Raw genomic sequence first — 12,063 nt, 5'->3', positions numbered from 1 at the left:
GAGTAACATGGAAACTTACATTACCATATGTAAAATAGATAGCCAGTGGGAGTTTGCTGTTTGGCTCAGGAAACTCAAACAGGGGCTCTGTATCAACCTAGAGGGGTGGGATTGGGAGAGAGATGGGACGGTGGTTCAAAGGGGAGGGGATATATGTATACCTATGGCTGATTCATGTTGAGGTTTGACAGAAAACAACAAAATTCTGTTAAGCAATTATCCTTCAATAAAAAATAAATTAATTTTTAAAAATCTAAAATTAAAAAGAGAATCCACAAATTTATAAGAAAAGAACAAACAATCCAATAAAAATGTACAAGAGACTTGCATAGGCACTTCACAAAAGAAGATAACGAAACAGATAATAAACATATGAAAAGGAGTACAACTTCATTAAACTTCTGAGAAATGCCAGTTGAAATCACAATGCGGTATTACTACAAACCCACCCACCAGAATGGCTATAATTTAAACAGTGACAATAACAAATATTAGCAAAGATGTAGAATACCCAGAATTCTCATACATTGCCATACGTTGGGAATGCAAATTGGTACAATCACTGAGAAAAGATGTCATTATCAATAAATTTGAAAATGTGCATTCCCTATGACCCAGAAACTCCAATCCTATGTATATACCCCACAGAAATTCAAGTACATATAACCAAAAGACCTGTGTAACAATATTCATAGTACTGTTATTTACACTAACCCCAAACTGTAAACAATCCAAAAATTCATTATCAGTAGAATGAATGAATAAACTGTGGCATATTCAAACAAGTGAATAATATACAATAATACAACTAAAAAACTACACCTGCATGCAACATCATGGATATCAAAAAAGCATGACACTGAGCCAAAAAAAGCCACCCCAGAATATGTACTGTTTGATATCATTTATATCAAGTTCACAATGGGAAAAAGTAATCTATGATGTTAGACATCAGGATAGTCATTCACTTTGGAGAAAGAAGATGGTATAGTGATAGGGTTGGGGTGTAAGATGGGGGTTATGAGATGCTACCAATACTTCTATTTCTTGACCTGAGTTCTGGTAACATTAGTGTATTCACTTTATAGTAATTCATTGAGTTGTACAATTATGATTTGTGACCTTTCCTGTATGTATACTTCAATAAAAAAGTAGGGGGAAAAAGAAATGAAGAGCTGAACGATGAATATTTATAGACTAGTCAGATGAAAATGACCCTCTATGAAGGCACCCTGCAGGCAAGGCAAGCAGGTTTTCTTGGTAAGGTTCTTGGGAACTAAATGGCTTCAGAAGTTCTCTGGTATAAGGAGATCTTCTCTGTAAGGTAGTCACAGATAAATTACAAGTTATTTTTCACAAGATCTCAGAGAAAAAGAAAGAGATAAGACCTAAATGCAAATAAATGCAAATAATACATCAAATGATACATAACAGGAAACTTTTTGCACCATCATACAGGTAATGTAGTTAGGCCTCTTCTCCATTTCACTGTCTAATGATTCTAAAAACCAGTGAAATATTGCCAGTGGAGTTATCTACTCACCTAAGCATAGGTGACAATTCATAGTCTTAGCAAGACCTGAGGAAAACAGGCCTGTTACAAAACTCTTTGTTTTATATGAACATCTCCAAAGGCCCCAAATAATATATAAGTTGACGAGTATTCAGGTATCCCAACTATAACCAGCACTGTGTCAAGTATTGTGGAAAAAGACCAAAAAAGAAGGCATATTTCTGAGCTCTAATATAAAAACACAAAATTTATTAAACACAAAAACAGCAATAAAAACTGGAGAATGATTCCAAGACAGAATATGGTGGGCGGGTTGCAGGAGCAGATTAGTAAGAGACAAAATGGGATAGGTATAATGGAGCCAGTTCATCGAAAACCTTCAATGTCACACTGAAAAGTTTAAATTTAAACCTATAGAAAGTGATTTTATCTGGATCCCATTCCCCTAAAATAATTCTTAGATTTAGTGATTCCTAGTCATTTTCTTCATCAACTGACACTAATAATTGATATCAAATCTAGATACACTAATGTCCTATCCAGTTAAACCAAGAGATGTTTTGTGCAAAGTTAAGGTTGACTTCAACGACATCACCTCAAATCAGTCAGTTCAGTTGTTCAGTCATGTGACAAGTTGTTCACTCTTTGTGACCTCATGGACTGCAGCACGCCAGGCTTCCCCATCCATCACCAACTCCCAGAGCTTGCTCAAACTCATGTATATCAAGTCGGTGATACCATCTATCCATATCATCCTCTGTCGGCCCCTTCTCCTCATGCCTTCAATCTTTTCCAGCATCAGGGTCTTTTCCAATGAGTCAGTTCTTTGCATGAAGTGGCCAAAGTATTGGAGTTTCAGCTTCAGCATCAGTCCTTCAAATCAATATTCAGGATTGATTTCCTTTAGGATGGATTGGTTGGATCTCCTAGCAGTCCAAGGGACTCTCAAGAGTCTTCTCCAACACCACAGTTCAAAAGCATCAATTCTTTATCACTCAGCTTTCTTTGCAGTCCAACTCTCACATCCATACAGGACTACTGGAAAAACCATAGCTTTGACTAGATGAACCTTTGTTGGCAAATAATGGCTCTGCTTTTTTTTTTTTTTGGCTCTGCTTTTTAATATGCTATCTAGGTTGGTCATAGCTTTACTTCCAAGGAGCAAGTGCCTTTTCATTTCATGGCTGCAGTCACCATCTGCAGTGATTTTGGAGCCCAGAAAACTAAAGTCTGTCACTGTTTCCATTGTTTCACCATCTATTTGCCATGAAGTGATGGGAATGGATACCATGATCTTAGTTTTTGAATGCTGAGTTTTAAGCCAACTTTTTCACTCTCCTCTTTCACTTTCATCAAGAGGCTCTTGATGAAAGCCTCACCTCAAATAATTAGGGACATATTCCAAATGTTGCTAACAGTTCTCAATAAACCATTATAAATCTACACAAACATTTTTCTTAGCACTTAAACCTTAAGAGTTCCAATTAGAGTATCTCTTAGGGAAACTGTCTGAATGAGATACTACCTTTATTTGTCTATCCCACAAAATAATCTTCCAACCATTTAAATATGCCTAATACCTAATATCTCTTTGCCTTTTCATACTGTTCATGGGGTTCTCAAGGCAAGAAGACTGAAGTGGTTTACCATTCCCTTCTCCATTGACCATGTCTTGTCAGCACTCTCTACCATGACCCATCCAACTTGGGTGGCCTTACATGGCATGGCTCATAGTGTCATTAAGTTATATAAGGCTGTGGTCCATGTGATCAGTTTGATTAGTTTTCTGTGACTGTAGTTTTCATTCTGTCTGCTCTCTGATGGATAAGGATGAGAGGCTTATGGAAGCTTCCTGATGGGAGACTGACTAAGCGGGAAACTGGATCCTGTTCTAACAGGTTGAGCCATGCTCAGTAACTCTTTAATCCAATTTTCGGTTGATAGGCAGGGCTGTGTTCCCTCCCTGTTGTTTGACCTGAGACCAAACTACGGTGGAGGTAATGAAGATAATCCTTAGAAGAAATAGACTAGCCAGCATAGTCAATAAAAGAGTCCGAAATGCAGTTCTTGGATGCATTCTCAAAAACAACAGAATGATCTCTGTTCATTTCCAAGGCAAAACATTCAATATCATAGCAATCCAAGTCTATGCCCCAACCAGTAATGCTGAAGAAACTGAGGTTGAACGGTTCTATGAAGACCTACAAGACCTTCTAGAACTAATAACCAAAAAAGACGTCTTTTTCATTATACGGGACTGGAATGCAAAAATTGGAAGTCAAGAGTTACCTGGAGTAACAGGCAAATTTCACCTTGGAGTACAAAATGAAGCAGGGCAAAGAATAACAGAGTTTTGCTAAGAGAATGCACTGATCATAGCAAACACCCTCTCCCAACAACACAAGAGATGACTTGACACATGGTACTGACCATCTGGTGATGTCCATGTTTCAAGTCATCTCTTGTGTTGTTGTCCAAAATCAGATTAATTATATTCTTTGCAGCCAAAGATGGAGAAGCTCTATACAGTCAGCAAAAACAAGACTGAGAGCTTCCAGATGTTCAAGCTGAATTTAGAAAAGGCAGAGGAACCAGAGATCAAATTGCCAACATCTGTTGGATCATTGAAAAAGCAAGAGAGTTCCAGAAAAGCACCTCCTTTTGCTTTATTGACTACACCAAAGCTTTTGACTGTGTGGATCACAACAAATTGTGGAAAATTCTTCAAGAGATGGGAATATCAGACCACCTTACCTGCCTCCTGAGAAATCTATATGCAGGTCAAGAAGCAACAGTTAAAACTGAACATGGAACAACAGACATGTTGCAAATGGGGAAAGGTGTATGTCAAGGCTGTATAATGTCACCCTGCTTATTTAACTTCTATGCAGAGTACATCATGCGAAATGTTGGGCTGGATGAAGCACAAGGTGGAATCAAATTGCCGGGAGAAATATCAATAACCTCAGATATTCAGATGACACCACCCTTATGACAGAGCAAAGAACTAAAGAACCTCTTAATGAAAGAGAAAAAGGAGAGTGAAAAAGTTGGCTCAACACTCAACATTCAGAAAACTAAGATCATGGCATCTGGTCCCATCACTTCAATGCAAATAGATGGGGAAACAATGGGAACAGAGACAGACTTTAGTTTTCTGGGCTCCAAAATCACTGCAGATGGTGACTGTAGCCATGAAGTTAAAAGACGCTTGCTCCTTGGAAGAAAAGCTATGACCAACCTAGACAGCATATTAAAAACCAGAGCCATTATTTGCCAACAAAGGTCCATCTAGTCAAAGCTATGGTTTTTCCAGTAGTCATTTATGGATGAGAGTTGGACTATAAAGAAAGCTGAGTGTCAAAGAATTGATGCTTTTGAACTGCAGTGTTGGAGAAGACTCTTGAGAGTCCCTTGGACTGCTAGGAGATCCAACCAGTCCATCCTAAAGGAAATCAGTCCTGGGTGTTCATTGGAAGGACTGATGTTGAAGCTGAAGCTCCAATACTTTGGCCACCTGATGTGAAGAACTGACTCACTGGAAAAGACCCTGATGCTGGGAAAGATTGAAGGCAGGAGAAGAAGGGTATGACAGAGGATGAGATGGTTGGATGGCATCACCAGCTCGATGGACATGAGTTTGAGCAAGCTCCGGGAGTTGGTGATGGACAGGGAAGCCTGCAGTCCATGGGGTTTCAAAGAGTCAGACACAGCTGAGCAACTGAACAGACTAAACTGAACTGAATACCTAATATAATGGCTGGCTCATAGCAGGCTTTCTATTTATTGAACTATATTGTTAAATTACACTAGTACATTACTCATCTCTCTCATGGTTTAGTATACTTTGATCATATCCTTCTCTCTACTGCTCTCTCTACAGACTGAAAAAAACAGACTAGAAAATCCCTCCAACACTTTGATCAATTTAGGTTGGCTTCTGGGGATTTGTATCAGCTGTTAAGTTTTTCTTGATGAGCAGCCACAAGGATTACCTATATGATTGTGAATGCAAATCCACTTTTTGTCTTTTACAGGGAAATGATAAGAGTTTTGTTTCATCATTGTTTTCAACACTCTTCCTGTTAATGCCCACCATATTCTTGGCTTTTAGGACCACAGTCACAACTGGGCCAACTTCTTCACAGATTCATAAACAGTGATTTTTATTTTACTCTAACAATAATATTGTATATTATCTGAGTCAGAGACTGATAAAATGTATTTATAATAGTTCCTGAGATCATCTCCAGTGAGTATCCAGATAAACCTACAGATACTCAGCTACTCCAGCTGAAGGAGACAGGCATGATTCCAGAAGGTCCACAGTGACCCTTTCATTTTTTATCACAAACAATTGTCTCCACTGGGGAGGCTTTTCTAATATGTCCCTAGGAGAATTTTGTCGATCTCTCTGCTATGTATCCTGGCTGCCCTAATTTCCTTCTGTATTCTGTTTTTAAAGTTTTAAAATTGAAAGATGGCCTACATACATCTTCAGTGACTTCTAGATCCCTTTCTTGAGTCATAACTGAGCCCATCCTCTCATAGCATGGATAGGTTTGCATGACCTTATACAGTGAAGTGCCTGTGACTATTCTCCCTACCTGGTCTCATGAGATCTTCCGGCAATTTATTCTTATCAGTTTGCCTGCACTCCTTGCAGATAAACTGGTGTGAAACCTGAGTGTTTTGCCCATGGAAGGGTGTATATTTTTATCTTTCTTCCTCTCCATCTAAGAGCTGCTGTAAGAGCAGCTGTTTGTGTTGAAAACTGAAATATAAAAATATGACCTACGTGGCCAAATCCCACTAGGCTGTTTACTTCCTTATTTATGAATCAGATTCTGTCAGCACGATTTAGAATCTTGACTGTCAGCAATACTGCAATTGAATGTCCTTGCAAAGCCAGCAGAGGGTGCACCAGGGCACTGAAAATTTTACCCAAGATGTAGCAGTATCAATTTACTAGCCAATCAACAGTTTCCCCCCCCCCCTTTTTTTTTTGCTTGGTATACTAAACCTAATATCCTTAAATCTTAAGTTCGTTCTGGGGTAAAATTCCTTCAAAGCTACTCTAATTCTCCTGAAAGTGAAGTTCAGGAAGAATACATGGTTAAACTTAGTCTGGCTAAAATGAAGGTAGAGTAAAAAATGATGCAAAATACTTTGTAAAATTTACAAAGCTCTACCCAGCTACCTGACAAAAAGTTTCCAGAAAGTAGTATCTCGCGGAATGGGAACTGAACTGGGAGCAAAGAGACCAGCTACCATTCTAATTTTGATCATAGTTGTATGACTTTAGACAAGTCATTTCCCCTATAGGAATCATGTGTTCTCCAAAGATCAAATGGACTCATGGCCCCTCATAATTCAGAAAAAACTCTAACTCCAATTGATGTCAGTAAACGTAAAGAGCCAGTAGGCTTATTTCTACTCCTCGAAAAGACTAAAACAGAATAAAGGACAGAAGATAGGGCACTGTATTTAAACCTAGACAGAACTATTTTGAGTACCATGCAAAGGCAACTAAATGTCATTATAGACCATATGAGAATCCCATACCATCACAGAAGCCCCAGAATACAGCTGTTCTGCTAGTCCTCAGCCTACAAACATAGGTCTGTCAGTTCTGAATGCCAAAAGGCCTTGGCCACTATTTGACTAAGAAGTTCAATCCTTCATCTTTTCACAGAATACCAATGTTCAGCTGCTAAGTATTTCTACTGGGTATAGTCAGGGATGTAGGGTGGATAGATAGATAGATAGATAGATAGATAGATAGATAGATAGATAGATAAATAGATAGATAGATAGATGTAGGGTAGATAGATAGATAGGGAACCAGAATCCTAGTTAATTATCATGTAGCTACAGTGTTTAAAGTTTCAAGTACCAGAAGCATGTCTATTGATTCACTTCTTTGATAGACTGTTATATAAGTTAGGGCTAGCAAAACATTTTAAGGCTCAGGACAACTTTACAATGTAGAAACTGTGTCAGTCCTAATATTACAGCATTATCATGAATGCAACACCAGCTTTGGATGGGTGGTCAAAGTAGCACAATGTTATACAGTATGGCAATGACCCTAAATGTGGTAGTAAATATAGAAGGCCTGGGTCGCTCACCTCAAGGAGTTATTTGCACAACTTGCCCTCTTCCTCAAGAGGAACAAATTGACTGTTATTCTTTAACCACCTCAAAAAGATCCTTGGCTGCTTCTCTTAAGTATTACACGAGACAAAATATGGCAAACGAGAATATTTAGTTTAAGTGCACTAAATTTCCCTAAATAAAGAGATTTGCTGTTTCAGAAGTTGTATAGCAAGACGGTATATTTCTACCAGAATTCCTCAGGGGCGCTGATCCTCACTAAATTACCGAGGACAATTCGTCTCAAATTGCAGGTAAGTGTGAACAAGTCCACGATGGTCAGCGCACCAGGACCCCGCGCAGAAAACACGGTTCAAAGTTGTTTCAACGGGCGTGGAGCAGTTATTACAGCTGTTTACAGCTCCAACTCCAAACGAGAGTCTGCTAGTGCTGGCATCAGCTCTGGACACGAAAAAACAAGCACAGCGGGTGGAGAATCTCACCGGGAGCAGAACGGCCAGGCTGCTGCCGTTAGTCGGCCAGGGGGGCAGCGCCCGCACCTTCGCGCCGCGGCCCGGCCGGGAGCGCAGCCAACTCTTCCAGAGGCAGCCGGAGCCGGGGGCGGCGGGCGCCGGCCAGAGTTCCCAAGTCCGGGGGTCCTGAGAGACTCAGGGTGAGCTGGGCCAGGGACCGAGGACAACCTGCCCCCAGGCGACCTCTCCCTGGCTCGCCCACCACCTCCCCGGTCCAGCCGTCGAACTCGGCTCGAGGTGGCGGAGTCCTCCCCCGGCCCCCGCCCCTCGCACATGGTGAAGGGGCCCTGCCCCTCCAGAGTGACTCACCTGGTGCCCATCCTGGGAGTCTGGGGGGAGCGTAGTTTCTCCCGGCTCCAGCGGCTGCTGCTGCGGGGACCGCTGCCCGAAGTGGCGGGTGATGGGACCGTCGGGGTCGAGGCCACCGGGGCTGCTCAGGGTGCCCGAGGTGCCAGAGGTACCGGGGCCGCTGAAGCGGGACTCAGCTCCCCGTTCCCGCCGCAACTCGGAGCGCAATTCTAGGTAGCAGCACAACGTCAGCAGGTGGAGGGCCAGAGAGAGGCCAAAGAAACCCAGAAAGAGCCGGCAGCTGTTCCCTTCGCCCGCCCGGGCAGGGGCCCCGCGACAGCCGCAGCCCTGGCTCCCGCGTTGCCGCGGCGCTGCCGCGGGCAGGGGTTCCCTGCGCTCCACCTCGGGGTAGCCCATGGCCTCCGGAGACACCCACTCTCTGAGGCCCGGGAGCCGCCGCGTCTGCCTCAGCCCTTCGCGACCCCTGACAGGCGGCTACTGTCCTGCCATCGGCTGGGGGCTGCAGGGACCCGTTCCTGCGCGACGGAGGCTGGGCGGGACCCAGCAGGGAGCAGCCTCATGTGCAGCTCCTCTCCGAGGGGTGGGAAAGAGAGGAGGAGGGGAGGGAGGGACAGGCGGCTCGGCCCGCCGAGGGAATGAGGGAGGAGGCCCCGGCCGACCCCGCCCCGTGCCTCAAGCGGGTGCTGGTACGCCCAACCACCGGGCCCGCCAAGCCTCGGCGCCCCGCCCCCTACAGTTCCACCCGGGGCCTCCAGCCGCGGGGCGGGACCTGGGGGCGTGTGGGTTCGCCTCTGTCCCGCGGCCCCACCCAGCTCTTCTAGCTCGCCCTGTTCCAGTTGGTGACTGCGGCTGTCGTTCACCCCTGGACTCCGCCCCAGTTTAACCCTTGAGCGCCAGTTCGAGGTTGGGGGGGAGAGGGGAGAGGAGGAGGCGAGGCGAGGGAGGCTGAGAAGAATTGGGGAACCTTGGAAGGAAACTAGAGCAAAGAAAAGGAGGCGGAAACTAGTATTAATAGAAATGTTTGCAATTAACTGCAGTTGTTAATAACATCATCCAGTACTTATCTGTTTCTTTCAATCTTCAAAGCGTTTAACAGACGTTAAACTAATTAAAACAGTCCTGGGTTTGGAATGAAACCATGCCTGCTGTGTTTGCAATTCAATGGCCCGCCAAAAGAAAAGGAGACCCAGGAGCCTGAGAGCCAAAAGGAGTGAGAATGGGGTGGGACTGAGTCAGTCCCACTCCTGGAGTGAGTCTGGGGCCTCAGTCTAAGCGTAAGTAACCCATCTGTGCCAGGTGGAACTGAAGTGATGCTGCCTTGTGCAAGGTAAAACAGTCCCTAAGATTTCTTGGTATATAATTTCAACGTATTGATCCCTTTACAGTGTAGAAAGTGCTGTAGGAGAGAATCCACAGCCAGCGTAGTTTTCCTCTTCCACTGCAACAGGAGTTTGGAGTGGAGAACAAGTGCCTTCAATAAGCAAATGGGGAAACTGAGGTCCAGAATAAGGTGGATTTTTTTTACAAGCCTGGTCCACAGAATGGCCAGACAGTACTGGCATCTCTATTTGCAAGCAACTGTTCTGGCCTCTCCACCTCTCTCCTCCTCTCCCTGGAGTAGTCCCTGGGGGAAGTTTAACAAGTCGGCCAAGTGTTCCAGATGTACACTGCTGCAACTGCAGTATCTTCAATAGCTGCACCAATCAGAAAAGGGTTCAGAGCAAAAAACAAACAAACAGAAAAACAAATTAAAAAGTAGCAAATGTCAGAACAAGACTCTGAAATGAAGTATGGAAAGGATTAGTTGAGTCAAAATTGACAAGAGTTATTAGTCTGTGATTATAGAGAGCCAAATGACCATAACAGGGGAAGTATGTATGCTTCTTGGTCACTGTGTGAGGAATATTCCCATGTGAGGAATAATTAGCAGTTTTATTGACCTGAAAAGGGTAGGCCTAAGACCTGACTTGATGGACATGAGTTTGAGTAAGCTCCAGGAGTTGATAATGCACAGGAAAGCCTGGCATGTTGCAGTCCATGGGGTCTCAAAGAGTCAGACACGACTGAGCGACTGAACCGAACCAAAGACCTAGGCTGGTAGGAAGGAAGAAAATTAAGGGGAAGTAGGAAAGAATAGAGAAGAAAAGAAACAAAAAGAATGAAAGCAAAGCATATGGTAGGGAGGTCAGTTCCGAGATTACAGAAGTCATAAATCTTAAATATATTAGCCACAGCCAATTTTGTCCTTCAGACACTTTATGTATTGCCTCAGTGCTTCAGAAATATCTTTGTGTCTCCTCATTAGCCCTTATGGATGAAATATAAAGTTTCCAAAGACTATCATTATAATGAAAATAAAATAAAAAAGGAACATTTAGCAAGAAATTCTAGATGCTGACAGGGGGAACTGCCAGGCTGATTTACTTTAATTATTACAGCTCAGAATTATTAGAAAGAATACTAGACTAGAAGCCAGTAGATCTGACCCTGACACTGGTTTGCTGGGTCACTCTGAGCAAGTCACTGTTTTGGGGTACCTTAGTTTCTCCAACTGTAAAATGAGAAGTTTGAACTTAAACAGCTAAAATATTGTGTTTTATCTGTGATATCACTGACATTTTGACTTGGTTGCATACATAAAGGGTTCAAAAGGCTGCTTCTTCTTCCCCTAAAATGAAAAAGGAACAAATAACATCTACTCCTGAGAGTGGTGGTCGTGCTCAGAGGTTTTACTGGTCTCAATTTAACATGTTCTACCAGGCTTTCCGAAGCTTGACTGAGACCCTGGGTTGCACCATTGCCTTCAGAAGTCCTGCAAATTGCATTTGATCTAGAACCTCACTTTGGTTCCTCAGAAGATGAACATATGGCTTCATATGCAGTAGAAATACTGGAATGGGGCAATCCAGTGAGGAATGTACATGGTTATCTTTTAAAAGTGTTTTGGAAAAAAAAAATAAAAGTGTTTTGAAGTGTTAACTCTGTTAGTTTCTATGCTTCCATAAGTACCCTCTCCCCTACAGCACAGGTCTCAAAATGACAGCCTGCAGGTTATATCCAGTCTACAGATGTGTTGTGTTTGGAGCAGTGTTGGTTAAAACTTTGGATTAAAGAAAAATAATTGCCAGGATACAGAAATCAGGAGATTTCACATTTTAAAATCCCTATTTCTTTAAAGCATGCTAACACTGGATCCACATTCCCATATGGCTACAATCAGCTAGAACTGCCCCCTTGAGATAAGAATGAGCAATCAAGTTCCACACAGTCATTCCCCAACTCATTCCTTTAGTCTCCATTACTGTGCTTGTCACCCATTTACCTTACCTGTCTGGCCCCATGTACTCTAGAATACAAGATGTCAGCTCCACCCTACAAAGAACCCATACTCCCACAATCCTAAAATCACTTGAACAGGCTTGTTTCTTTGCTAAGAATGCCCCCACCTTGGAAAACTGATATATTCTTCAAGAATCAAATCATTTGTTCCCTCTGGTATGGCCCCACAACTCATTCCAAACAGATTTCCGTTTTTGCTTTCACTGCACCCTGGTATGATGATATCTCTGACTACATCATATTGTTTTATCCACAGGCTTTCTCACCACTAAC

At 42.9% G+C, this 12,063-nt stretch overlaps 1 protein-coding gene across 4 annotated transcripts in view; it reads right to left on the bottom strand.

Moving 5' to 3' along the window:
* Nucleotides 1-9,053, bottom strand: part of EDA (ectodysplasin A) — a 349,218-nt gene extending 340,165 nt beyond the window's left edge. For all 4 annotated transcript variants that reach the window (XM_065915720.1, XM_065915721.1, XM_065915723.1 and 1 more), the window contains exon 1: nucleotides 8,452-9,053. In XM_065915720.1, coding sequence (XP_065771792.1) covers nucleotides 8,452-8,847 — 396 coding nt within the window. In that variant the 5' untranslated portion in view covers nucleotides 8,848-9,053. The remainder of the gene's footprint in view (nucleotides 1-8,451) is intronic.
* Nucleotides 9,054-12,063: the final 3,010 nt, after the last annotated feature.

This window comes from Muntiacus reevesi, chromosome X (genome assembly GCF_963930625.1).
Source record: "Muntiacus reevesi chromosome X, mMunRee1.1, whole genome shotgun sequence".
NCBI classification, from domain to species: Eukaryota; Metazoa; Chordata; class Mammalia; order Artiodactyla; family Cervidae; genus Muntiacus; species Muntiacus reevesi.
This window is presented reverse-complemented; position numbering and strand designations above follow the sequence as displayed.